We start from the raw sequence: 25,748 nt of genomic DNA on the forward strand, positions 1-25,748 counted from the left end.
GATTGGGTGATCTAACCTATAATATTTTACAACAATTAATATTTTTAAATTCCAAGTTAAAATCATACGTACATATTGTGAAAAAAGTTTTTTTAATATATCTATATAAAATTATATCAATATATATATGCTATGTATTTTCTAAAACAAAACTGTGTTCAAAAAGTTGACTTTTTCTCTTATGAATTATATCGAAAAGAAAGCAATCAGTGCTTGTGTTAAAGTATAAAATCTTACCCAACTCCCACTCTGTTTGTTCATGTATCAGTCCATATAGAGTACAATAATTTCATTATACTTTTCACAATATATAATACTAAAGCAAATAGTATCATTGCTTTTGTTATTAGTAAACTATCCTAAGCCTTTTAACCTTTTCTCAATCTTCATAAAATTTGACTGCCTTCACAAAAATGAATGCCCCATGAAAAGCCTTAAAAAGCTAGAAAATTAGCACGCAGGCAGGCACGAAATTATCGTGTATTAAACTGAAAAGAATGTTTTAATACCGTGACTAATCTATTTACACAAATTATAACACCAAATACATAATGCATCTTAAAGGCGTAGAGTTAAAAATGGGAAGCCAAACCCTTTGCTTTCGTAAGTTGATTATTAAATTTCAATAACTTAGTCAATTACGTTTGAGCTCCCCTTTCGTTTGATGTAAAGAAGTTCTTTTTGTTACTTTGTGGCGTCTCCACGAAGGACATTAACACTGCTGAAAGGAGTGTTCAAAACGTTTTTATTTTGTGTCTACCATACACCATACACCATAGACCATACACCATACAGTCAACATAAAACATTGTAATAACAAAGTATGCAGCACACTCCACCCAGAACCATTCAAATTGACTATACAAAACAAAAAAAAAAAAAACTAAAAATAAAATAATATATAGGAAGGAAAAAAATTTAAAGAGAAAAATGATTCCAAAGGAAACTTGAAACTCTATTTTCATTTACTTAAGCCATTAAAATGCAATGAATTGGAAAAACAGCAATTATTATAGGAGGAGTTGGACGAGTCAAAGTTACGAGTTACGACCAGGATAATACTACCAAGACATTCGAATAAGACTTTTAGTATGAATTCTAGTATAAAGGTATAGGCAATCTAACGAAAATTAAAAGGAAAAAACTAGTGGCAAAATTTTGGAACGAAATCAATAACTCAACAACTCCAACTATTGTCTACACCGGAAAATTTCAATCAGACATTGGGTGAAGGCTGTATGCATATCCTTTTAATCCTGCTGATTATTTGTGAACAATACACATTAAAACAGACCAATTACGTATTACGTATTACGTATTACTTATACTGTATACCGTATATCATATAACGTATAACGTATAGGTATATGTATAACGTATTAAGTGTTATGTATTATATGAGGCATAAGTTGAATTTGAAGTTGAAGTCTTATGTTCTCTTCTGTAAATAAAACACGTACGCAGCTTAGCTTAAATTATAGCTTGAGAGAAAAGAAAAGCAACAACAATAATTTGTAAAAAAGTGCTTACATACAAACACAATTATAAAAGTATATATGAAATCGAGGCACTGAAGGGTCTAGGTTTCATACGTTTACTTACTTAACCGTTTGTACGAGTACACTTTGCACAGGATGTGTTTATATGTACCAACTGAATACAAAAGAAATAACAAAAGAAGCAATAATAGCAGCAGTAGCAGCAGCAACAGCAACAGCAACAGCAGCAGTAACAGCAGCAACAACAGCAGCAGCAGGAGAATCATGTGGAAAGAGTTGCAATAGCAGCAGCAATAATGGCGGTACATAAACGAATGCAAAGAAAGTTCTAAACTTCAAATTGGTAAAGGAACAGGACATATACACACGGACTTGTGCATAAGGACTCGTTGATTAAACGACTGCAAATACGTCGGCATTTGCAACAGCAAATACAGTACAGTAAATACACCAAGTGACTAAAGCAACAAATAAAAGTACATTTCATTTTGCGTATTAAAATACCATTTACGAGCTAAGACGTGCATGTAACCTGCTGTTTTAACTTCCTTTCCTGTCACTTCCTTTATACAAGCAGAAGGATACCCTAGCTATGTGCTAGCTGTTATTAACTTTTTTTAAAAACCCTCAAAAAGAAAACAAAAAAAACAAAAAAATTCAATCGTGAACAAAAGACATGCTGAGAGATCACTCCAGAGCAGAATTCTACAATTTTACAATTAGTTTTTGCTTACAGGTGTAGGAAAAATGTACTCGTATATGAATAAGTAATTTTCATATCATTATGTATGCTATTGCTTCTGACGATATAGTATAGTATAGTATAGTATAAGGACTGTAGATGTAATTCATTTTATATATACAAATAATAATGAACAACCTTTCACTAATGCCTATATCTATACATTAGATACGTGTTAGTTTACTCTGTAGGAATAAAGAAAAAAAGCTCGTCTGGATACCTAAGCACGAGCATTTTGATTGTAGGAAATTAGCCGATATACTTCTAAAGAAGATCGCATTAATTTCGCATAGATAATATACTATGTGCATACTACATCGACACTCAGAAACATCAACGATTTAAACTATTTAAGATTACGTTGCATAACGCCAAAGATCTAAGATAAACCAGAGAGCTTAATTAAATCGACAGTAATAGTGTTAACCATATAAATAAATTATTTACAAATTTGTCGGTCAATGCCAAAGATCTAAGACAATCCAGAGACTTCATTTGAATCGACGAAAAGGGTGTTGATTATATATAAAAACAATTAACAAGAGAACTCTTCTCAATCAAAAAGAATGTTAATGACAGTATAAATGCAATATTTTCGAATTTGTCGTACAATACCAAAGATCCAAAACAATCCAGAAAGTTCATTTGTATCACAACCATAGCGCTGATAACTTAAAGATTTCATAAGTTACGAATAGTTTTAATTTAATAACACATAATTTCTTAAATGTCGGTATAGGAGTTGTACGCTGGAAAGGCATTTTTGTTAGGTAATCCAGACATTTATACAAGTTATTTGCGCGTACACTAGGATTGAGTTCTAACAGGACCTCAATCTTTCATTTGGTTTTCAAATGAGGTAGGAAATCTTAGTTACCGTCTTTACTTCATGGATTAAAAAGGGCTCTATTACCATGCCCATTTTTATAGACGAATGGAATGGTTTCCACAAACTCTCTCTAAGCTTAAATTAGGTGCTACACATGATCCATTCTCTTCCTTCTTTATCCAAAATAATACCTGATTATTCTCACTTCATGTTTTTATGTGTAAAAATTCACCATTTTTTTCATCCATATTCAATAATTCCATATTTTTTTTAATGTTTTTGTTGTTTTTTTTTGTTTTATTATTATTATTATATTTATTTTCTAACTATGAGTTTATTATTATTAAAAGAGGGGATCGTGCACTGTACGTTAAAGATCTATTGTGCCCCTTAAATGAATTAGAGTGTTTCTCGAAGTTCGATTTTTTTGATGAAGGACAGTATACAGCCTATCTTTCCTAGTCTTGAATCCTTATGATTCATAAAATATTCTTCTAGGTGTTTCTTTTGCTTGTGCATCAGTGCCAGGCACTCCCCTAGCACTGATGTGTATGCAGTTTCTCTCTCTTCTCTATAGTAACTGCAGTCTGAGTTGGATTGAATTTCTAGTTTCGATAGGTAATTATTCAATCTACAGTGACTGTAAGTTTACTTACATTGAATTTAATGTGTGGCAGTAGTTAGGAGGCGCGTGAACACCATATATATAGAATAGATCTACGACATAGCCTCACACTTAAATGAAATATAATATAATGAAATTTTAATTTTATAAAATTTTTCTTTCGTTTATATAAATTTTAAGAAAAATTAAGAAAAGGAACAAATAATTAATAAATGTAGAGTTTATATATATAAACAGTGCAGTGCAGTGCAGTGAAAGAAATACAAAAACAAAGAAGTAAATAAAAACAGAGTTGTTATGCTATTGTTTATATCCTTAGCAAGGATTTCCGTTTGCTCGCTGCTACTGCACCGCCCGCTCACACTCTGCATGCACAACTTAAACAACGAAATTATCCTTACAACTCAGATACTCGTGCAGTAGAAATGGCTCGAGTGTGGTGGAAGCGAGGAAGCAAGGAAGCGAGGAAGTGTGGTACGTAGGAAGAAAATTGTTTAAATAAATACACTTCACTTTATTGCATGAGAATTTGCAATTTTGCGAATGTATGTGCTCACTTCCTTTATAGCCTTTTGTGAATTAATAATTCTTATTAGCGTTTGCCTTGTCTATCCTTGTATTTGTCTAGTATGCTAGTATGCTAATGTGCCTCATAATAAATACGAGTAGCAGATACTTTTGTAGCTAGTTTCGAGGAAGCGCTGCATTGCATTACAAATGCATGCCTATGTAAGCAGTTAGATACACAACTACATGATTAACAATTTTCAAATTATGAAAGAGAAAGAGAAAAAAAACAAAAAGAAATGGGAAATAAAATAAAATAAAATAAAATTTTATATGCATCAGTCAAAGAAAGTTGCATTTGTCTTGATATGGATTTTATTTAAAGTTTGCACGCAAAGCACGGATAGTAAGAAATACAGTGGAATGCAGAATGCGGCATGCATCTGTACTTGTTAATTTTGTATCTTGTATCTTGTATCTTGTATAGGTTTTGTTACATGCAGAAAGTTACAGAAAGTTGCAGATAGTCTTATGTATGTAATCGTACATTGGTGTTCTTTTGTATTCACTTATTAAACAATTTGTTGCATTCCCTATGTGCGACCACGGGTACGAGTAACTTATTTTGAATTGCAGTTGACAGTAATGCCGCGTAAGAGGGATTCTTTTGATAGTTATTTTATAAGAAGTTATAGCTGCATATGTGCTTCCGTGTGTCAATACTTATAAATTGCAACTTATTCTCTATATGAATCGTTGAAATGAATCTATTTATCATTGAATTATCATAAATATTGCTCTGAAGGATAAATTTTAATTAAATTGAAATAATTGAAGTCATTATAACATTGTGAAAAAGCTTAAGACTTTTTCACATGCAATCTAAACATTTTTTATACTTGTCATTTAACTTTTTCTATTAGCATGACAGGATATTCCAGATAAACAAAAATTCTTTAAAAGTCAGAGCAAGAACTTTAATTTTTTAAACTACACAAGGATCGAAAACTATGGATTATAGTTTATTAATAAAATATTAATAATATTTTAATGTTAATATTTATAATTTAATTATTTAATGCCATAATTGTGACAATAAGAAATGATTTAAAATCTACAATTTCACGGCGATCCTAGTTCCATTTAGGCTTATAGGCCCATTGTGCTACCGTGTTATTAAAAAAGCCAAGGGTAAAAACCATCTAGAACCTTTGACAAAGCTTATGATGCTATTTAAGGCGAAGTCCTGAAACTCGCTAAGATCCTCAACAAAGAATGCCCCTAAAATGTTAAGGCGGCGCCGTGCATGTGCCGGACAGAAGTAAAGCAGGTGGGAGGTTAAGCAAGACTTCAATCTTTGAACGATATAAGGACCAAAATCTGATTTTTAACTAACAGATTTAAGATTATTTGATTCCAAAATTTTGTTAAATTATAATAAATAATTCAAAACATTTAATTATTTACTAAAAAAATAGTATATGATATATCTTAACCATTTGCTATATTATATATAACAACACCTAAGCTATCATAGCTTAATAATAAGAATCGATGTTATATTGACTTAGCTCTTAAGATGACATAGTGTTTTTCTAACTTTTTTAAATTTTAATAAAATGTAAGACTATTTATGCTTCTTGTAGTACACATACTTTCCTTCTAATCAGCCATAAGAACCTGTTATCGGGTTTTGACATCCTCGCAGCCTTTCACAGTGGGGACATCTAACGCAGTTATCGGTCCCTCAACTTATTCAATGCACTGGGTACACTGTCTATCTTTACGCCTTCTTCTTTCAACTATCACTAACACATCTTTCCTCCTCACGCAACAAAGCCAGGAAAGCCACTGCATGTTTAATCGCTTAATAGTGTGAATATCATCATGAAGTTCATAGAACTTGTATTTGATTTGAATACGGTAGTCTCAGCCAATTTAGAACAAAACTTCTAATGAAAAACTTTTCTCTTAAAAAATGCCAGAGCTGCTTTATCGTTCTGTGATAGCACTTATACTTCTGCGCCATACAGAATCACAGCTAGGATGAGCAACCTCTATACCGTAAGGCAAGTGGGTCGTGAGAGAGAGAGAGAGAGAGAGAGTTGTGCACCTTAATTGCTTACTTTTGGCAATTGTAATTATTCATCGAAATTTTCAGGTCAATGTTGTTGTTGTTCGTTGCGAGAAAGCCAAGATTGGTCATAGCCATACATATTTCTATCAAACATTTCGTTTTTCTCTCATTCATTGCTAAGCCTATTCTTGCAGTAATATCGCACTTGTCTAATGATATCGATGTCGTTAAGGAGCTGGACATGATATCGTGACTCAACATATCTTTTTTTTTTATAATTTCAAAAGAAATTTAAAGATTGTTTTTACAACGTGATGTGTGGATATATAAAAACTATATTGATATTGAAAAATTCTATGTTCATAATATCTGTTTCGCACTAAAGCTTAAAATTGACAGAGCTTGAGTATTACATAGAGTCTTGCATCCTGCATTTCACCATTTCCTTGGATGTGCTATTTTGATTTTTGATGAGAGAATGCTTATCCACTCTCTTGTTAAAGGCATATGATTTGGTTATGGTCAATAAGATAGGTTCCGAAAAAAGTTTGTAATAATGAAAAAAAAAATTCTACGTTAGAACTGTCATCTTTAGTACACATACAAAATTTAAGTAATAATCTTTGTTTATATTCTATGAGTAATGCATTGTGCTTTCATATGGAAAATATCAATTTTTCGCTGGTTTTGATTTTGATTTTAATATTTACTTATATTTCTTTCAGAGTAAAGGAAAAGCTGTCAAAAGCAATCCTTAAGTAAAAAATTCCTTTGTGATTTTTCAACAATAAGAAACGAAAAAAAAATAAAATCCAACATATAATCATAAAAAATAGATTATACTTTGACTAGACTTGAGGTACACTCGCATTCAAACAAAAATAAACGAGGATTTAAGTATAAAATAGACGCTAACCAATAAATCAAAAAGTGGCACAAATTCAAAGGAAATACTAGGGGGAAACACACAATGGGCGTTACGTCAGGCACACGAATGTTGTGGATCTTACTGGTGATTTTCACAGAAGGGAAAATAGTGAACTTGGACACGACAGTTTTATAAAGAAAAATAAACTAAAGTCTCTTATGCTGTTTTGTATACTTAAACAATAAAAAATGAGAAGTACATAACAAACTTACAACATGAAATATAAGAAAAGCAAGACAAATGAAGGAAATCAGTATAGCCTTTATCTGTCCATGCATTCTTGCATTTGTCTGACTGTATTGCCGAGTGTCTTCACGCCGCTCTGACTAGGTCTCCCTTTGGGATTGTAAGCCTTAAAGTTTTGTATGCAGCCAGCAATGCGATAATCCTTTACAATGGTATGCAGCATAAACAAGTGACTTACATGATGGGGTGCAGTCGGCTTTTGGGGGTGCTTGTCAAGTAGACTTTCACAACTTCAGTCAACTTCAGCAAACTTCACTCACACCTTTGTGTCTTCTAAATATTTACTTTTTTACTTTTTTACTTTTTCTACTTTTTCTACTGTTTCTACTTTTTCTACTGTTTCTATTAAGTCAGCAAAAGTTGACAGTGCTCTTCATACTTTCTACATCGTTACATCGCTACTTCCTACAAGTATTTGGTATTATAGAGCAAGAGCGGGTCTTACATATTTTATTATTATTACATGTTCTTATTTTGGTATATGGCTTTTGCTTAACTCTAAGGTTAAAGTTGCTGTCACCACATCTATTTCAGCGGATTTACATTGTTTCCGTTGCTTTCGTTGGAGTTCGGAGTTTTAAGTTGCACTCAACTAACTAAAGTTCTGCTTTTGAGTTACGGCAAAGTTGCCTCCAAGTGTTGCACAAACAAACGCCAGCAACAATATATGCTTCCAATATTAGGTACACTGAGAAAAATTGTATATTTGACTTTAACAATAAATATACACTGAAAATTTCAGTGTTTGAAACTTCAAATTCAAATATTCCATACTCATATATACAAATATATATATACTCGTATACATAGTCAAACTTTAATAACTCGAAGTCCAATTGTGCAAAGAAAAGGTTCGACTTATGGAGACTTCGAGTAAGAGAATTATTTAATTTTTTTTATTTTTGAAAGAAACTCGAATTACATTTTAAGATATTTATTTTTTTGTAATCGAATAAAGCACAGAAGTTATAGTGAAGTAAAATATTCAGAAACTAAGGTTTGGGACTTTCATTTTTTTCTTATTTTCAGTAAAAAGAGATTCCACTTTATTCATACTCTTATACTCTTATAATATCATTTGATGCGAATATAAATTCTGAATTTTGAATGCGTTTTCTATTTCATTCTTGAAAGGCTGCTGAACAATTACATCCACCGAACCCTCATCATCACTTTCCGTTGCGCTTAGAATTGGATCCAGTAATTTAGAGCTATAGTGCTTGGAGAGCTTGATGTACAAATTTCATTGTGAAGCTCAATATAATCGTTAAAAGTAGCATTGGAAGTTATTTTATTTACTTTAAACCACGCTTAATAACTCTGTTCCATATATTCACTATCTTAATTAATGTTATACAAGAACACCAGCGACCAAATGTTCAAACCAAATGTTAAACATTTGGTTTGAAAAAAAGGGACTTCCCCTAGCACCAAAATGAATTCATACTTTAAATAAAAATTTGACTTATAGAATGCACTTTCTCATATTCCTATCGGCACGGAACAAAATTTTTGTTCGAGTTATAGAAAAATTCGAATTATAGAAGTTCGAGTTATGGAAGTTTGACTGTATATATATTATATTTTAATATTTTTTATGCAAACTTATTGTGCTACGAGGGCGGTTTGATAAGTCAGTGACTTTTTGAATTTTTCGCCGTAATCTACCAATGGGCAACTTTTTAATTTTGAGCAAACTACGTCGTTCAGTTGGTGTTTGATAACCGTTCAAAGCAGGCAACCTTGTGAATTTTTACCAAAATGGAAAAAAGTGAATTTCATGTGCTGATTAAGCATTACGATCCCAAATCCACGAATTGGGATACTAAAGCCTCTTTCTCCATCCAACATATTCTCCAGATTAAGCCCCCTGCGACTATTTTCTGTTTCCAAACTTTCCAAACCTAAAAAAAGGTGTACCGCTGGGCGGTAAGAAATTTGAGTCGAATGAATAAGTCATTACCGAAACAAACGCTTATTTTGAGAGCTTTGAGAATATCTATTATTTGTAGGGAATAAGAAAATTAGAAAAACACTGGGCTAAAATGATTATTTGCCGACAAAAATTTGTTTTATTCAGAAAGCCACTGACTTATCAAACCGCCCTCGTATATGTCAGTTCATTTTGTGTTTTTATGTGTTTTGAATATTTTTTTTGAAAATATGAGTGTATTTTCTTTAATTGGGATGGTGTGTAAGAGTATTGCATCTGCTTTATTTAACTCTCATTTGCCTTCTTAAGTGCGCTGTCGAAAATAATATTGTGTATATATACGCATTCATTACGCTTAATGCTTAATGCTGCCATACAATAAAATAATTTCTTGTTAGATATCTTTTGCAAATGCTTAAATATTTATTTTCTGCATATATTCTTTTGTTTGGAAAACAATTGAAACGAAGCACAAGTACCTAGTGCCGAGTATGACAACAATCAAGGTAGAGTTTGCAGCTCTATTACGATACGGTACGATAGGATACGATACGATACGTACTGTCAGTCAACACATCCCTTATTTTTACCCCATAGATATTTGGTAGAAAGGCAGCACAATTTCGCAGAGGGTTTTCAAGATATCCGTATACAAGCTGAACTTTCATACTTAGGGGGTTGTCTTAATATTGAGATATGCTAACTTACAATGTGTGTATGCTTGTTTTGTTCCAGAAAGTGTTGTGTTTTTCATTTTGAAATATTTCAGCAATTCCTCAGTGACAAAATTCTTAAAATGTATAAATATTCACAATATTTCTACTTAAAAAACAAACACTTAAATATGGCGAAAGAAATTGAAGGTGTTAATTTTGACTAGGGCGTCATCACGCTGTCATCATTTCATCAAAGGACGAACCCCAAATTTCCTGAACAATATTTGAGACGATTCTTATATTTCGTTTCGTTTCTTTTCGATTTACGTGCTGGGTTAGAAAAAGGTTATAATACCATACAAGTGAAATATTCTCGTTCACTAAAATATTCGCAAACAATGAAGTTTATAATTTGTTTCGTTAAATAGTGAAAAAAATTTGTTTAAAAAGTTAAATTTTGTTCTTACTTAAACCCACAGTACATTTGGAAAGTCATGCTGATTTAATTAAAAGTTCGCTTCTATTACAAATAAAATATAATCAACTCGAGTCAAGTAAAGGGTTGACAAACTTTAAAACTTGCATATTTTGAATTAATATTGTCAAACAAAATAACTTTTGTGCCTTTGTGCCAGGCTGTTGACTAACAATAATAAGAAATAAGAAAAACTCATAAAAACTCAAAAAATTCATAAAAATTGAAAATTTATTAAATAATAACAAACGAGGTCTGAAGAAAAAGTAACAAAAATATTAATTTCTCAAAAAAAAATTTCGATAGTGTCACTGGTAATCCCTTTTCAATACGAATTCATGCATTTCTATATAAAGGACATGAAATTCTTAATTAAAAACGATAAAATTCTTAACTTAATTTGAAACGATGAGCGTAGCCAAGAAGCGCACAAACGGACAAAAAAGAAATGTCGAAAAACCGGAAATCCGGTTTCAGTTGATGCGGACAACTACCTACTTACTGCAAATATACACTCCCACACCTGTGTCATTACTCTATAGGGCCCTTTGTAATGAAAAAAATAACTATAGATACACCTTTAACGGGTAAATTACCCTATATGTCCTCTCTTGAGTACACTCATAACCACATTTCTTTCCTAACTCCCTTTGATAATATGCATTTATATCATCGCAGCTACCAGTTTACAAAACACTATTAGAACCTTAGAACCTCTTTTCAAAAATCATCCTTCGCTCGCTCTTCAATTTCGTTTAAGTTTTATGCAGAGCTCAGCCTTCTAGGCCTCAGCAAACCTGTAGTTCGTGTGCTTACTGTAGTACAAACGGTGCACTGTGCCATTGCACCTATGCTCTAGCGGTGGCGAGTTCCAACAAGCGGTTTATGAAGGAGTTGCCAAGATGAAGATGAGGTAGAATCTATCAACCACTTCCTCTGTCTCTGTCCAGGATTTCATATAAGGCGACTTTAATGTCTCGGAGATGGCTTTTTCACTGACTTGAATGAGATAACGAAAGTAAACTTATCGGATTTCCTCAACTTCAACTGGAAAACCAAATGGTTTAACAAGAATTATAAAGGTTAGCAACTCGCCTCTCCCGGCAACATTTTTTGAGGGCATCACAATGGGCAATATATGCTTGACAATTAGCAGCACGCGCCTTCCAAACCTAACCTAACCTATGCAGAGCTTCGAACTGGAATTTTTTTCGTTTCAGTTTTTGTTTCGGTTCAAAAGAAAAAAAATATATCAGTTTGGTTTCGATTTTTGTTCCTGCAAAAATATCGTTTTTGTTCGGTTTTCGGTTCCGTTCCAGTTCGAAACCCTGATAGAATCAAACTTTTTTCGTTTCGATTTAAAAGAAAAAAATTGTATCGGTTCAGTTCCGGTTTTTATTCTTGCAAAAATATCATTTTTTTTTCGGTTTTCGGTACGGTTCCAGTTCAAAACCCTGGTTTTAACTATCTCTGCAAAAAAAAAACCTATTAATTTGAAAAAAATAAATAGCGAAGTGCTATGTTCGCAGCATAGAGTATCTTCGGCATTACAGTATTGTTATTTTTCGCTATACTCTTCTAGATAAGCACTAATTTTTCACAACAAATTTTGTTTTCGAACATTTAATGTTCAAAACATTCATCATAGAGGTACTATGCTCCACGAGGAAAGAAGGACAGCAGTAAGTAAGTAAGTAATTAGCACAAAATGTTTTAAAATCTGCCTTCAGTGGTAAAACCGAGTCAAAGTCCAATGTAACCACCACTAGCTAAAAGACCACCTAACACACTTCATATCGTATACATAGTGATTTCCATGCGATTTCCCTTGAGCATTTTGCAGTTCAAGGTTCACACAAATTTCAGAAATATCGGAAATTTGATGTACTGAAGAAAACAGGACTTCGAACTGGAACCGAACGGAAAAAAACTGATATTTTTGTCAAAGCTAAAATCGGAACCGAACCGATATATTTTTTTTATTTTGAACAAGAACGAAAGCAGAAACGGAAAAAATTCTGGTTCGAAGCCCCAATAGAAAGGTCTCATGTGATTCGCTTGTCTTAGACATAATTGTTGCTAAAGTCATCCATATAAAATTTTTCCTAATGTTCCTTTGTTAACTCCATAAAAATCGATTTAAAATTATAAAATGCAGAATTCTGTTGAGTTACTGTTCAATTGGGCCACTCTGTTTATTTTTAAATTTTATTCAACTTTTTTAGACATATAATCTTTGCTTCGTATTAATAAAGCCATCACTACCCATACTACTTATCTCTATCCAATGTGTTTAGCAAAACTTACAAAAAAAAATAAAATGGAATACTAACTTCAAAGTATAATATTTCGTGCAATTAAGCTAAACCGCTTAAGATAAATTAAATGAAAAATACATTCAAGATATAAAATATATCTCAGCAATAAGCTGATTAATGCCATTAGCAATTAAGATATGAAATACAACTGATAACTTATCACAAATAAAAGACAGCAATTATGTCCGCAGCTGAATATAAAAATTTGTCTTTTTTTATTCATTTTCAAGCTTCACAACGATAGCAATGACGATGTGCAGCATTCGCTGCAACTGCATGTTGATGCAGTATAAGCCGCGAGTAAGATGCAGCAACTTCCGCATGGGGCGTCGCAGAGCAAGCACAGAGCCTTCACTTGATCAAATTTCTTTCACTTTGCGTAACTTTTAGCTTTTACATATATTTCTTTATTTTATTTTATTTTATTTATTTTTTTTTTTTTCGTTATTATTTAATTTCGGTTTTGATTTAACTACTAACCTGAGCGTTGGAAATTGTGCCTTTAGTGCTGCAATTTGACACCTACTAAAGTGAGTGTCTTTATTGTCAAGCGTCAAGCGTAGTGAGTGCATGGCGGGCGATAACTTTTATTGCAGTGGCGGCTACCGCAGCGCACTGTCACCAGAGCAACGATAGTCATTTGTGCTGGAAGTTAGTCACTAGTGTGACTAGTGACTAGCGACTAGTGACTTGCTTTTGCGGCAGCACGCAACGCCATCGAGACGCAAAAGTATCACTCGCCTCTCAACCTCTCAGTGGCAATGGAGTTGCATAGCGCACTCGATTGAGCCCTCTTGCTACCATGTCCCGCGCTGTGTGCGACGTTGGAGCCATGCTAGCTGCTGTTGCATGTCGTGTCTTCTTGTTTTATGATTATTTTCATTTAAATTGTTAACTACTTAGGGAATAGGGAATATACCTACTCGCGTATTGTATAATTTCAGTTGCTCCGAGCCATTCTTTTTACTCACGCGAGTGTATAATTCGGTTGTATTCGAATTGTTGTATTTTTTCACTTTTCGAGAAGTACCAACTATTCTAACTTATTTCAGACACTAAACGGTGGTAATTGAATTTACGTAGCAAGAGTAGTTGCCGCCTGCTGTGCTAAAGCACATTCTTAGCAATGCATTTGCCGGTGCTGCAATTGCTGCAAATATTGCACATACTTTATCGCCGAGCGTTTGTGTTTCTCAGTGTTTTCCTGCATTTATGCGGAGTGCAGAGTGCGGAATGCGGAGTGCGGAGGCATTGCATGTATGAAGAAACCTCTGCTGGCATATTTTCCGGAATATTTTACGCCACAACAGTGAATGTAGACATACGTTGTCCATTTGTTGACAAATTTTGAAAGCACACTTAATAATGCCATTTATAACATGCATATGTGGAGAAGCTATTACTCTGAATGATATATGCACCATATGATTAATACAGTTATATACGCAGTTTTTATTAACACTAAATATTTAATGAATTTTTTTTTAAAAACTCTTGATTAGTTTCGCAAAACTTTTAATTATCCTATGTTTCATGAAACCAAATACATTTGAAGAGTGTCTCTTTTCGTGTTACTTTTATGAAATATAGTGGTATCGCTCCACGAGCTGGTAATCATCATCATCAATTATGGTTATTAATTGCTAAATGAACTAGATATCATATCCGATGGAATTTAAAGGTTTTGCAAATAGGAGGAAGAGACCGCGAAAGACGTGCTTGAGCGCTGCCCTCTACTTATGAATAAGCCAGCTTCTGCGTAGAGTTTCAGATGGTTGCACAAAATCTGAAATTAAACTATAATTTCGAAAAATTGGACAAATACTACTATTTATTGAAAAGATAGCATTTAATGAATCCCTGTAGATTCAAATAGGAGACATAACTAAACTTTACGCCGTGATACAATATACAATATCGGAGAAAATCGGAATATCATCGTCAATGACAGTCACAACAGAGCCATGAAGTACAACGATATAACAGCTGCCTAAACAGTTTCCTAAAAAAAGTACTTCGCACTTCATTTATATAGGTATTGGATTGTAAAGTTGATCAATGACAATCAGAACAGGAAATGAAGAACGGCTTTTAGTTTCAATGTGACTTATTATACATTACATTTTAAGAAACATTTATTAATTATTAAAGCCAATGTTCAAAGACTATGAAGTATGCAATAATTCTATAAAGAATATGATTAGTACCCAATAAAAGACACACATTCTTTAACTTCATTGATGACTCTATATAGAGAACTTTTCAAAAATTATTGAAATACCCAACTCTATACTCTTGGGTGCTCTGCGTTGGTACAAAACCATGATTGTGCAAGAGTTTTTCAGATAATACTCGGCGAATGTGAACAGTCAAGCATTATTGTGTATAACTTTTTCTGTTCCCGAAGCTAAAATCGACACTTCCACGATAGCGTTTCGAATCGTTTGCCTCCATCAAAGAAATTTTGTTGGAGGAGTAAAAGACGTAAGAAAAATGTATGTGTGGATTAGTGGCCTTACGGTTTATTATTATGTTGAAGCTAGTTGAGTCATTGCACTTGAGCACTTTTACTCTCTATTAACTGAGAGGTTTCTTCAAATCCCCTCGCTACGCCTTATTTAGATTATTGTTTATCACTTCATCAGTTTTAGGCAACTAATTGAAATTTGATTGAATAATGTAGTTTTTTTTTTATTTAATAATTTCATATGTTATACGCATAAAAAAGAAAAACATTATGTGTGAGATATTTCTATATTTAGAAAAGAAAGGTTTTTATAGTTATAAGGATATACATTTTTAGAAAAATATATTCGCATTGTTAAGTAAAAAAGTCACAATAACACCGCAAAAAACTGAACTATATAACAAAATATATCTTTGGTTTTTCACTTATGCACCCGACTTATGTAGGAGAGATTATTAAATCTTTTATATAAAACTATCCTTTTTTTAGGTATTTAGCTCCATTTTTTTGACCAAATAAAGTACGAACATACATCCTAATTGACCTTAAACAGTTGTTACTTTACGTTTACCTTCAATAGTAAAACAAATTCTAAATAAATAATGTTCACTGATGGAGAGATCAAAAATGTACCTATTTTCCCCCTACCAAGAATCAAATTAACTTATGCAAAAAAAAAAAGAAATCCTTGAAAAACACTATAGTAAGTCCCACTTACTAATAGTTGATGTATAAATAAAATGGAATTATTTACATGCATCCCCCATAAAATATGAATCAGTAACCACATCGAATGAGTACACCGACTCCTGTGGCAAAGCCATGTTAAAATAACCTTTTGGTAGCAGTTCTCAACGAGCCGGAAGCAAAACTGTGAACATTAATTTCAGCATAAATAGAAAATTAATTTAACTTAAAATTTACGATGCGACTCAGTTGCTGGAAAATGCAATTTAATTAAAATTTCCGCAAGAGATTGACTTTATTAGCTGTTGGCAATGGCATTAGCGAACCTGCTGCTGCTGCTGCCGCTGCTACTGCTGCTACTGCCACTGTTGCTGATGCTGATGCAGTCATTATTGTTGTTAGCAGGAAAATGAAAAAAGTCCAAGTAATTTACTTTAAATACGAGTAAGTCAGAGTTTAAAATTTTTGATGCGTGCAAAATTCTGTCATTTTTCAGCCATTTTGTGGTGTATTATTTAGCTTACCGCATAGCACAACTTTTGTGTACCTACGAAAAATACATTGTGAGTACGAATATATAGATATCTACAGTTGACTATAGGTTTTAACGTGAAAAATTAATAGGAAAAAACAGCTTAGCGAGATATGTGAACGTACGCTGTATAGACATGGCGTAGGTGGAAACGTGAACCACGGTGGGGATACTTGAGCCCACACATTATTTTGAAATAAAATTTTCATTTACCATACATTTTGACAATGAGTTACTCTATTATAAGGGCAAAAAAAGAAAATTAAAATAAGGGCACAATTTCAATTTCCCAAGTATGAATTATAGTAAAGTCCGCGATTTTATACAATGCTTATAGAGTGTTTTATAACGATATAGTTTATTTCTCATGATATTGAGACTTAAAGTAGCAAGCTTTTTGCATTGATTTTATAACAAAAAAAAAAAACTAATCCCTCCATCTAACGTCAACAAATATAAACAATTGTTACATTACCTAATCCAAAGCTGTCCAGACCAGATGCGATCGCGGGCTAATACAAAGACAAATAGTTGTCTTCGACAAAATAAAAATATGGTTATAATGTTAAATTTAGTGTTATAATATAAATGTGCAACTATTTGGCATAGCATAAAAATAAAATAATGTGATTTTACAAAAGTACACCAAAAGAAAATTTGCGTAATTGTAGTAGATTAAAATCATGTCGCGGACCGCACAAACATTAGCCGCGGGCCACACAAACATTAGCCGCAGGTCACATGTGACCTTGCTTTGAACAACCTTGGTTTAATCGAACAACTGCAATGCACACCAATTAATATATAGTCATCACAAACACAACTACACTTATTTTTATTTTTAGTGTACTTATGTACACTTATCGGTTTTTAAACTATCACTATAAATTTTACTATATAATGCAGTTATCAAAACAATTCAGACCTACGTTGTAAGACTATGAAACTTTTCTTGTACAATAAGGATTGATAAAATGCAAAGACTGCAGAACAAAGTTCTACGATAAGTGACTGGATAAACAGGGTATATTAAAAATAAAAACATTTATGAGGATCCTCATATATCGATCATCCGTTAATTGATATAATAATACAAAGAAAGAAAGAAACTTGATAAAACATCGTGTCCACCCATGCCAGACAACTAATTACTGCCACGAGATTAAGTGGAAACACTTACTATACAATGAAAGTCACTTAGACGAACAACTGGTAATGACTGATAAATAGACGTACTAGAAAGAACTATACAAAAAAATACTTTAATTTTATTATTTAATTATTTTAATTTTTATTTCATTTCAATTCCTTCTACTGTACACAAGTGCTATAGCTTAACCATCTCTGTGTTGAACGATCTCTTAACGGAAACTGTTTTACACAATAGCGCATAGATTTGACCTCAGATAATCACGACGAACTTCCATTACACTATGAGTTCAATTATATTAATTAAATTATATCTTGTGCATACATGGCCCATTGATTCCCCCTAGCTACGGCTCTGCATACAGCCATAAAAACCGCAAGTAAAAAACTGAACCACGCTTGAAACCTTTAAATAACAATTTTTATGCCCGTAGCTTGTTGTTGTTTTTACGTTTATCCTATATTATCCTGCTTTTACGGTATGCTGAAGCTTAAGCAAATTTTTAACTAAATTAAAAATTGTATAATACCCGACTACTATACTACTATACGGTCACATAGCACTTATATATGTGTACACTTGTGCATATGTACATATGTACGTATGTACATTGTTATATTTGTAAAATATACTGTTGCATCTAAGGTTTTTGTACTAATCAGTGAAACTGGACGCATGCACAGTCCACGTGTGAAGTTTCCATACTAACTTTTCCTTTTTTTAACATATTTCTTTCCTTTGAATTTATTCAGTTTCCAGGGAATTTTATATTTAATAAGACCTAAATTTTCTTATTAAATGTATTTTTATATTTTTCAAGAACTTGCACTTAACATTGCTGAAAATGATTAGATTTCAAAAAATGTTCTTCTCATAGTTTCTTGTAATTTATTTGTATCTTTTAGATAAGTATATTTCATTTCAGTTTTAAAGTGTTTTCGCAGAGTTTCGATGCAGAGAAGCACACTTGATTGAAATTGCAAAGTTTCGATGCGGAAAAGTACACTTAATTAAAATAGTAGAAATGTACTTCAACTAAAAGTACAAAACACTTTTACGCTTATTAAAATGTTGATAAAACTTTTGAAAAAGCAAACAGTAAAAGATACATTGTAATTGAAAGTGAAACTGTAATTTATTATTATTTAAGAATTTCGAATATACTAATATATATAATTGGTCTTACCAGGAATTGGTCTTATCTCACTTCAGTAGTCAATTAAAACGTAACGTGCTCCACATACTTCTAATCAGCAACTTCTAACTCAAAATGATATTAGTACTCATCGTATACAGAATTCTCACAATTAAAATGGTTTCCTGGTTAATTAAATTGGAGTTCATCCTGTATACTTATATAATATTACCTACATGTTCCAAATCTAGAAGTTCTAACTAACTCTATTCTAAAACTTCTAACTCAGAATGATATTAATACTCCTTGTACACAGGATTCCCTGAATCAGAGTGACTTTTTAGCTAATTGAATTGGAGCCAATCCTATATACTTATATAATAACTGACCTACTCTAAAACTTCTAACTCAGAATGATATTAATACTGATTGTATACAGGATTCCCTGAATCAGAATGACTTTTTAGCTAATTAAATTGGAGTCAATCCTATATACTTATATAATATAATCTACATGTTGCAAATCTACAAGTTCTAACTGACCCTACTCTAAAACTTCTAACTCAGAATGATATTAATACTAATTGTATTCTTTGATTCTTCAATCAATCAAAATGGCTTTTTGTGGAGTCAAGTGGAGTGGCTAACTGAAGTGGAGTCAATCTGACTAAATTTATAGGAACTAAATAGTAGTACCTATAATAAAATTAATTTTTGATGGATATCGGCTTATAGGATGAGTTAGAGCTTACTTATTTCTACTATATCAAAGCTATATATATCTACTATGTAAATCGTATTCACTGAGATCTGAAGAAGAGACAGTGAATTATCTATTATGTCAATGTTCAGGTTTATCCAACTCTGGGTGCTCCGTTTTTTATCTAATCCATAACATTCACTACATAGAAATCAGCAGAATACTTGCATTGATGAACACGAGCAACTGGTTCTGTAACGCTTCATCTACTCCCCAAAATCAAAATTGCTTTTAATTTAATTAAGTTTAGTTCAATCCTTTTTCAACATTACTTGCCTAACTACCCACATATAGTAAGCAATATAGTAAGCAAAGATATATCACCTGACAATCGAAAGTTAGAGAGAAAATTTAATTAAACTTATGTTATTTGTGAAGAAATTTAAACTAACAAACTGTCTTCATTGAAATATTAAATAAATTGAAATTTTGAGTAGAACCTAAACATTGTTTCACTTAATATACGTATTAAGCACAAGAACCAAGGTGCAGATCCTTGGGTATTTATATTTATTTGCATATGAATGTAATAGGTTTTTGCAATAATACTCGTAACGAAATGTTTATCTAACAAAAAATGTATATTTTATCAAGTGAAAGTATGTACCTATGTGAAGTTATGAGATAACTAAGCATTTGTACAAGAACGCAATATAAGCAATTTTAATTAAAATTAGAAAAAAAGATACAGAGTATAGAAGTGGTTTTTAAACAAATAAAATTGCCTCAACATTTTTTTGGCTTTAGTTATTCAATCAAATGCAGATACTTCAATACCTGAATTAATTTGCAATATGAATTTAATTGAAAATTGTTAAGATGCAGGGAATACTATTGCAGATTAAAGAAATATGCCAATGCATGTGAATTGCAGTGTAGGACTTTTGTTTTCAAAAGAAATAGATATTTATGCTTATGAAAGATAGTTTCCTTTGTATTGTAGTATTCCTTTGTATTGTATATAAAAGATGAATTTGTACGCAGTTGTAGATACTATATGGTAAGCAATATAATGTCATATCCTATAACATTTATTTTAACCAATCTAAATACTCGTATATATTGCAATTACTCATGCTGATGCATATAATAACCATTGAAGTGCACATAAGAAACTCAATGAAGCATTAAAGAATAGATATTCACATTGTAGGCTCACATGTTGCAGGATGCACAACTGGGTCACTTGCAACGTGCAATCTTGTGCAAGCCACAGCGCTGAGCTTGTATTGAAATATTATAAATAAAATTATTTTACAGAAATATCATATAGTCAATATTGCATAAAGAAATTGCATAAATATAAAATAAATTTTTAAAATTCATGCATAAGCAAAAACTTATGTTCGACTAAAAATATATAGTGTATATAAAATAAATATTAATTAAAGACAATTTCGGAAAATAATTCCTGGTCCAAGAAACTGAAACCCAGTCCTAAAACAGACACTGCAAAAAAGTGAACTCGTTTAAGTGAATAGCGCGATACATTTTCAGTATTTCTTTGAAATACATAAAATACAGGATGATAGATAGATATATAGATACTTCTTCATTTCAATAAAGATATATTAACATTATTAAGTATTATGCCTTAAATCTAAAAATATCGATTGAAATTATATAAAAATATATTGAAAAATAAAGAATACGATAATGACTTGATAGTCGTCTGTTGGAGGTGTTGAATTTATATAATTCTACCTTAAAGCCTTCTACCTTAAAATTACTCACAATTCAAAAATAATAATATAAAAAATTCAAATCAATCACTTTTATAATTAATTTACTGTATTTCAAAGCACTAGTAATAGCTTAGTCTCAATCTTTTCCATACAGAATTGTTTTCCCCATTATGCACACTGATTAGTTCCTCTTCCAAGAAATAGAAGATGAGAAATCAAGGTATACTTAAAAAAATGTTTAGTTATGTTAAAGGCATACTACGCTGCGGCCCAAAAGATCTATTGTGCCTAATATATGTTAAATAATATTAAGTTACAATATCCTTAAATCCCATAAAAACGGTACCTTCAAATAGCTAAATGTCCGTCAGTTTCATGTTAGTCAGCGAAGATGGATTACTCTAAATCTACACTGGCTAGATCTTGACAAAATTTTTGCACACACAAATTTATTATTGCAGATCAAATTGAAACATAATACGTATTTGCATTCAAATATAAAATCTAATCAAAGTGTAACTAACGTAGATACAGATTTCAGAGAATAAAAACTGCAATAAAAAATGGGAACTACATCCACGAATCATTTTGGATATTACCTGGGCCTTTGATAAAGTGTTACAATCTTCTGAATCCATAATATGAATCCATATACGCTCTTATCTTTCAGTGAGCCATTTTAACGTAAGAAATCTTATGATTATGAAAGCCCCTTGCTATGTTCCTAACGAAACACTTCATCGTCATCATAGAATGAGCGTAGTAGCTGAAGAATTGGAAAGGTATTATATATCATACTTCAGTCCCACTCGAACCCCCTCGTAACGGGGGTTCTACTGCAACAACCTTTAAGCTGATTTTAACTGGGAAGATATTAGCTTAGCAGTTTTAAAGTCATTTTTTGTTATTTTGGTAAGCTGTAACAGCGTTAGGTGATTTCCTCCCAATATCAAAACTTTTTAAATTTTAAATTAGTTAATATAAGCATTGATTAATATAAAATCTTAAGATAGTATAAATTAATAAAAGAAATTCAAAAATTATAGGAAAAAAGAACAAAAAATTTCCTGGGAATCGGCGATAATTGATGTATCGGAATTTAATAAATTACTGACCAATTAATTAGTTGTATAAATAATATAATTAATATAATTATATAAAATAATAATAAATATAAAAAATAAAAGATTTTACAATACTTCTGAGATAAATAATATTTTTGGCAAAATCATACGACTTTTTTTAATTCTTCTAAGAATAAGAAACCTTTTTAGAAATTTATGCAAAATTAGTTAGTAATTCACGAATATCCATTTACATTGAATATGAACATTAGTTTGCAATTAGTTGCAATATTTATTTTTGTTTTTAATTTTGAGAAAATTACATTACATTCTATACTAATAGGTGTCTAATTTCGAAGCAATTATAATGATAATCACAACATGTTTATAAGTTTTATTGAAAGCTTTTTAATAATTTCACATTGCGTTAAAATAACTCATTAAGGTTGTTAATAATTATCTCATTATGGTAAACTTTTTTCCAACTCAGTATCAAATGCAACAGATTACACATTTCCAACTAGCCTGGCTCTTCATTTCGCATAACTTTTTATCCATGACAATACGTCATTACATTTTAATACAACATCAAAAATGATTTCAGCACATATATGTTGGGTACATATAGTCCCCATTGGGTAGGTTTTTAATTTCAAAATATAAATTGTCATTATATGTACTCATGAATGTCGGTATTTCATTTGAGCATACCATAGAGCATAGAGTAAGTGTACATTATTTGATATGAAATTTTCATAGCTTTCTGACCGAACTCACTAATATACCATAAAGGGAATAATGAACACTTAAGTGTATTAATAAATGCATACAAAATTTATGAATATTGTTACACATTGTGATAGGTATTTTCTACACACATCTATATTTATGTTATGTATATATTGCAATACAACTTGTCTTTATACCCTATATTGGGACATTAATATACGAGTATTTAAGCAAATATTTGCATCACTAAACTAAAATTATTTCAAAATACATCAAAGTTACTTTATGCAAATTAAGGTTTTTACTACAAGCACAAATATAAATGCCAAATTAATTTGAAATGAAGTGTAGCGTAATTACTCAACTATATCAACTATATAGTATATCTAAATTTGATGGGACTTTAATTGCAAAATTCAAATATTTTCAGTTTGAACTGAAACAGCTTCTATTTAAGTTTAACTTTTGAAATACACCAATGAAAACTTATTTTTACTTTATCATTAAGTTTTTAATAAAAGTTTTTCAAATATATACTTAAGCTGTTTAAATATATTTATATATGTATATTTGCTTATATATACCCGTACGTGTATTTAATTTAACTGATGTGTGCTATTAGTTGTTCATGTAAATATATTACTAAATACCAAACACATATAGTCAAATATTTAATTTTGAATGTTTTGATCTGAGCACCTATCGAATTGAGCATTTTAATTAAATTTATTTTATAAACAATATTAAGCAAATGAAGCTGGGCTATAATCAATTCAATCTACTTATAGTTTCAAATACTACAGCTTAATATTTGCTATTCATGCACATAGGGACACTAATCAGTTTAAGATAAACCTATTTCGATATATAAACAAGCATACAATATTGTGCATTAAAGCAAATAATTTACTATTCGAAAGTATATTTTAAACTAGCTTAAGTTTAGTTTAGTATTAGTTAAACACACATATATATACATATAATCCAATTATAAGCACGATCACGATTTCTAGAGCAGCGCGATTTGAGAATTGATTCTAATAAAGTTCATCACTCCGTACAATTTTTCCTCTAAGCTTTATATAATTAATGTTGTCTTCATCGCCCACTGCTAACTACAGCAATTGTTGCTTTAAGGATGTGTGAACGGTACTTGGTCGTCAATGTAGATAAGTAACTTGCTTTTGGCAGCAAACCATATGTCAATATATTTCATCACAAAAACTCTACCACGGTCGCGGTATCATTGGAAACCCAGTACTCTGATTATTGGTATATGTGACCCGGTTCCGATTTTAATGTTACATGACAAAATGACTTCAAGATATCAAGGTACTTGAATACTGAAATAAGATATCAGATCTTTACTCTAATTGTCTTCGTGAAGTGCGGGTAATTTTCTTCTTCTTGGGTAAGAATTCGTTGCAAATCAATCATAATTATGAGTAAAGATTTTAAATGTTGCTGCTGAATAAAAAAATTTTTGCAGCTTAGCAGTACAAAGTCGGATTTAATCTAGTTTTCATCTTTACTGAATTCCTGTTGTCGTTTGTGTTCCTTGTGCACCATATAATTCTGTCGGTGGTTATGAACACCACTTGTTGATTGTTGGCAACTAGCTTCGAAATAAGTTGCCAATAATCAAAGCGCAATTCTTAAAAAAGTTGAACTGGATATCTTACACCATTATGTTCCGCTGGTTCAGTAGCTCGTCCGAAAAACACATTTACTTGTGAAACCATAAAGAAGCTTCGGAAATGAGTATACTTCTACCGTATACTTTGCTTACAAGCGGCAAAAGTTATTAATATTATTATTTATTTTGAGAAATTTGTTGAGAAGTTGTAGTCGCGGCTGGGACCGTTTTAGTTATAACGTCTGCTTTAGTCGTAGAAAGATATAGGTTACAAAACCACATCAAAGACTCTCAAAGAATAATCTCTTCCAAAGTATACTTAAGAATTGTTAATGAATAATACAGTTTCACTCTTTATTTAGTTCTTTTAACAATATACTTGTCTCCACGTGTATATAATACCCATCTATTGATATTGAAGTAGACAGTAGAAAAATTTGAGTTGGCACAGTGCTATCGAAATAGCGCTATCGAAATTTCGCTTTACGTCAGTTGAGTTATTTCTTAGCAGACGACAGCAAGGATAGAAATCACGTTGACCACAATTATAACTTGATTCTTACAAATATGACTTCCAAGCGGCAGGTTATGTTTGTTCTATGATGAACTAATTCTTTACTTGTTGATATATATAAATCGGTATCCAAATTATACCACACAAGCGATCGCGTAGGAACCATTGGCCAAAATCGACGATGACAACAACACATAACCCTCACGTTTACAGGCAGCAGGCTTTAATTATTTTATAATATTTATATATTAATATGATTGGCGTTGAAATATTGGCTACGCCTATTAAACTATTAATTTTCATTTAACTTCAACCAAAAAAATTATTTAGTTGAGCAGTTGATATGTTCGTTATTCAAAGAAATAAGGGAACGTCCACATAAAGCCAATTGAATCCATGTGTATTGATGTTTGTTATGAACATTATTAAAAGATATTGATGATGGGGTAGCAAAATTAACTTCATTTACATTAGTTTAAACATTTAAATTTTTGTAAAATCAGCTTCAACTTCTTAAATTGCGCCACAAATACGGGTAGTAGAAATAGTGGCTT

General features: G+C 31.6%; 1 protein-coding gene across 1 annotated transcript in view; it reads right to left on the bottom strand.

Annotated features, from left to right (window-relative positions):
- Positions 1-16,379, bottom strand: part of LOC119687423 (neural-cadherin-like) — a 33,163-nt gene extending 16,784 nt beyond the window's left edge. The window contains exon 1 of the mRNA XM_038101725.1: positions 16,284-16,379. Within this exon, the coding sequence (XP_037957653.1) occupies positions 16,284-16,379 (96 nt within the window). The remainder of the gene's footprint in view (positions 1-16,283) is intronic.
- Positions 16,380-25,748: the final 9,369 nt, after the last annotated feature.

The sequence above is a fragment of the Teleopsis dalmanni genome, chromosome X (genome assembly GCF_002237135.1).
Source record: "Teleopsis dalmanni isolate 2A chromosome X, ASM223713v2, whole genome shotgun sequence".
NCBI lineage: Eukaryota > Metazoa > Arthropoda > Insecta > Diptera > Diopsidae > Teleopsis > Teleopsis dalmanni.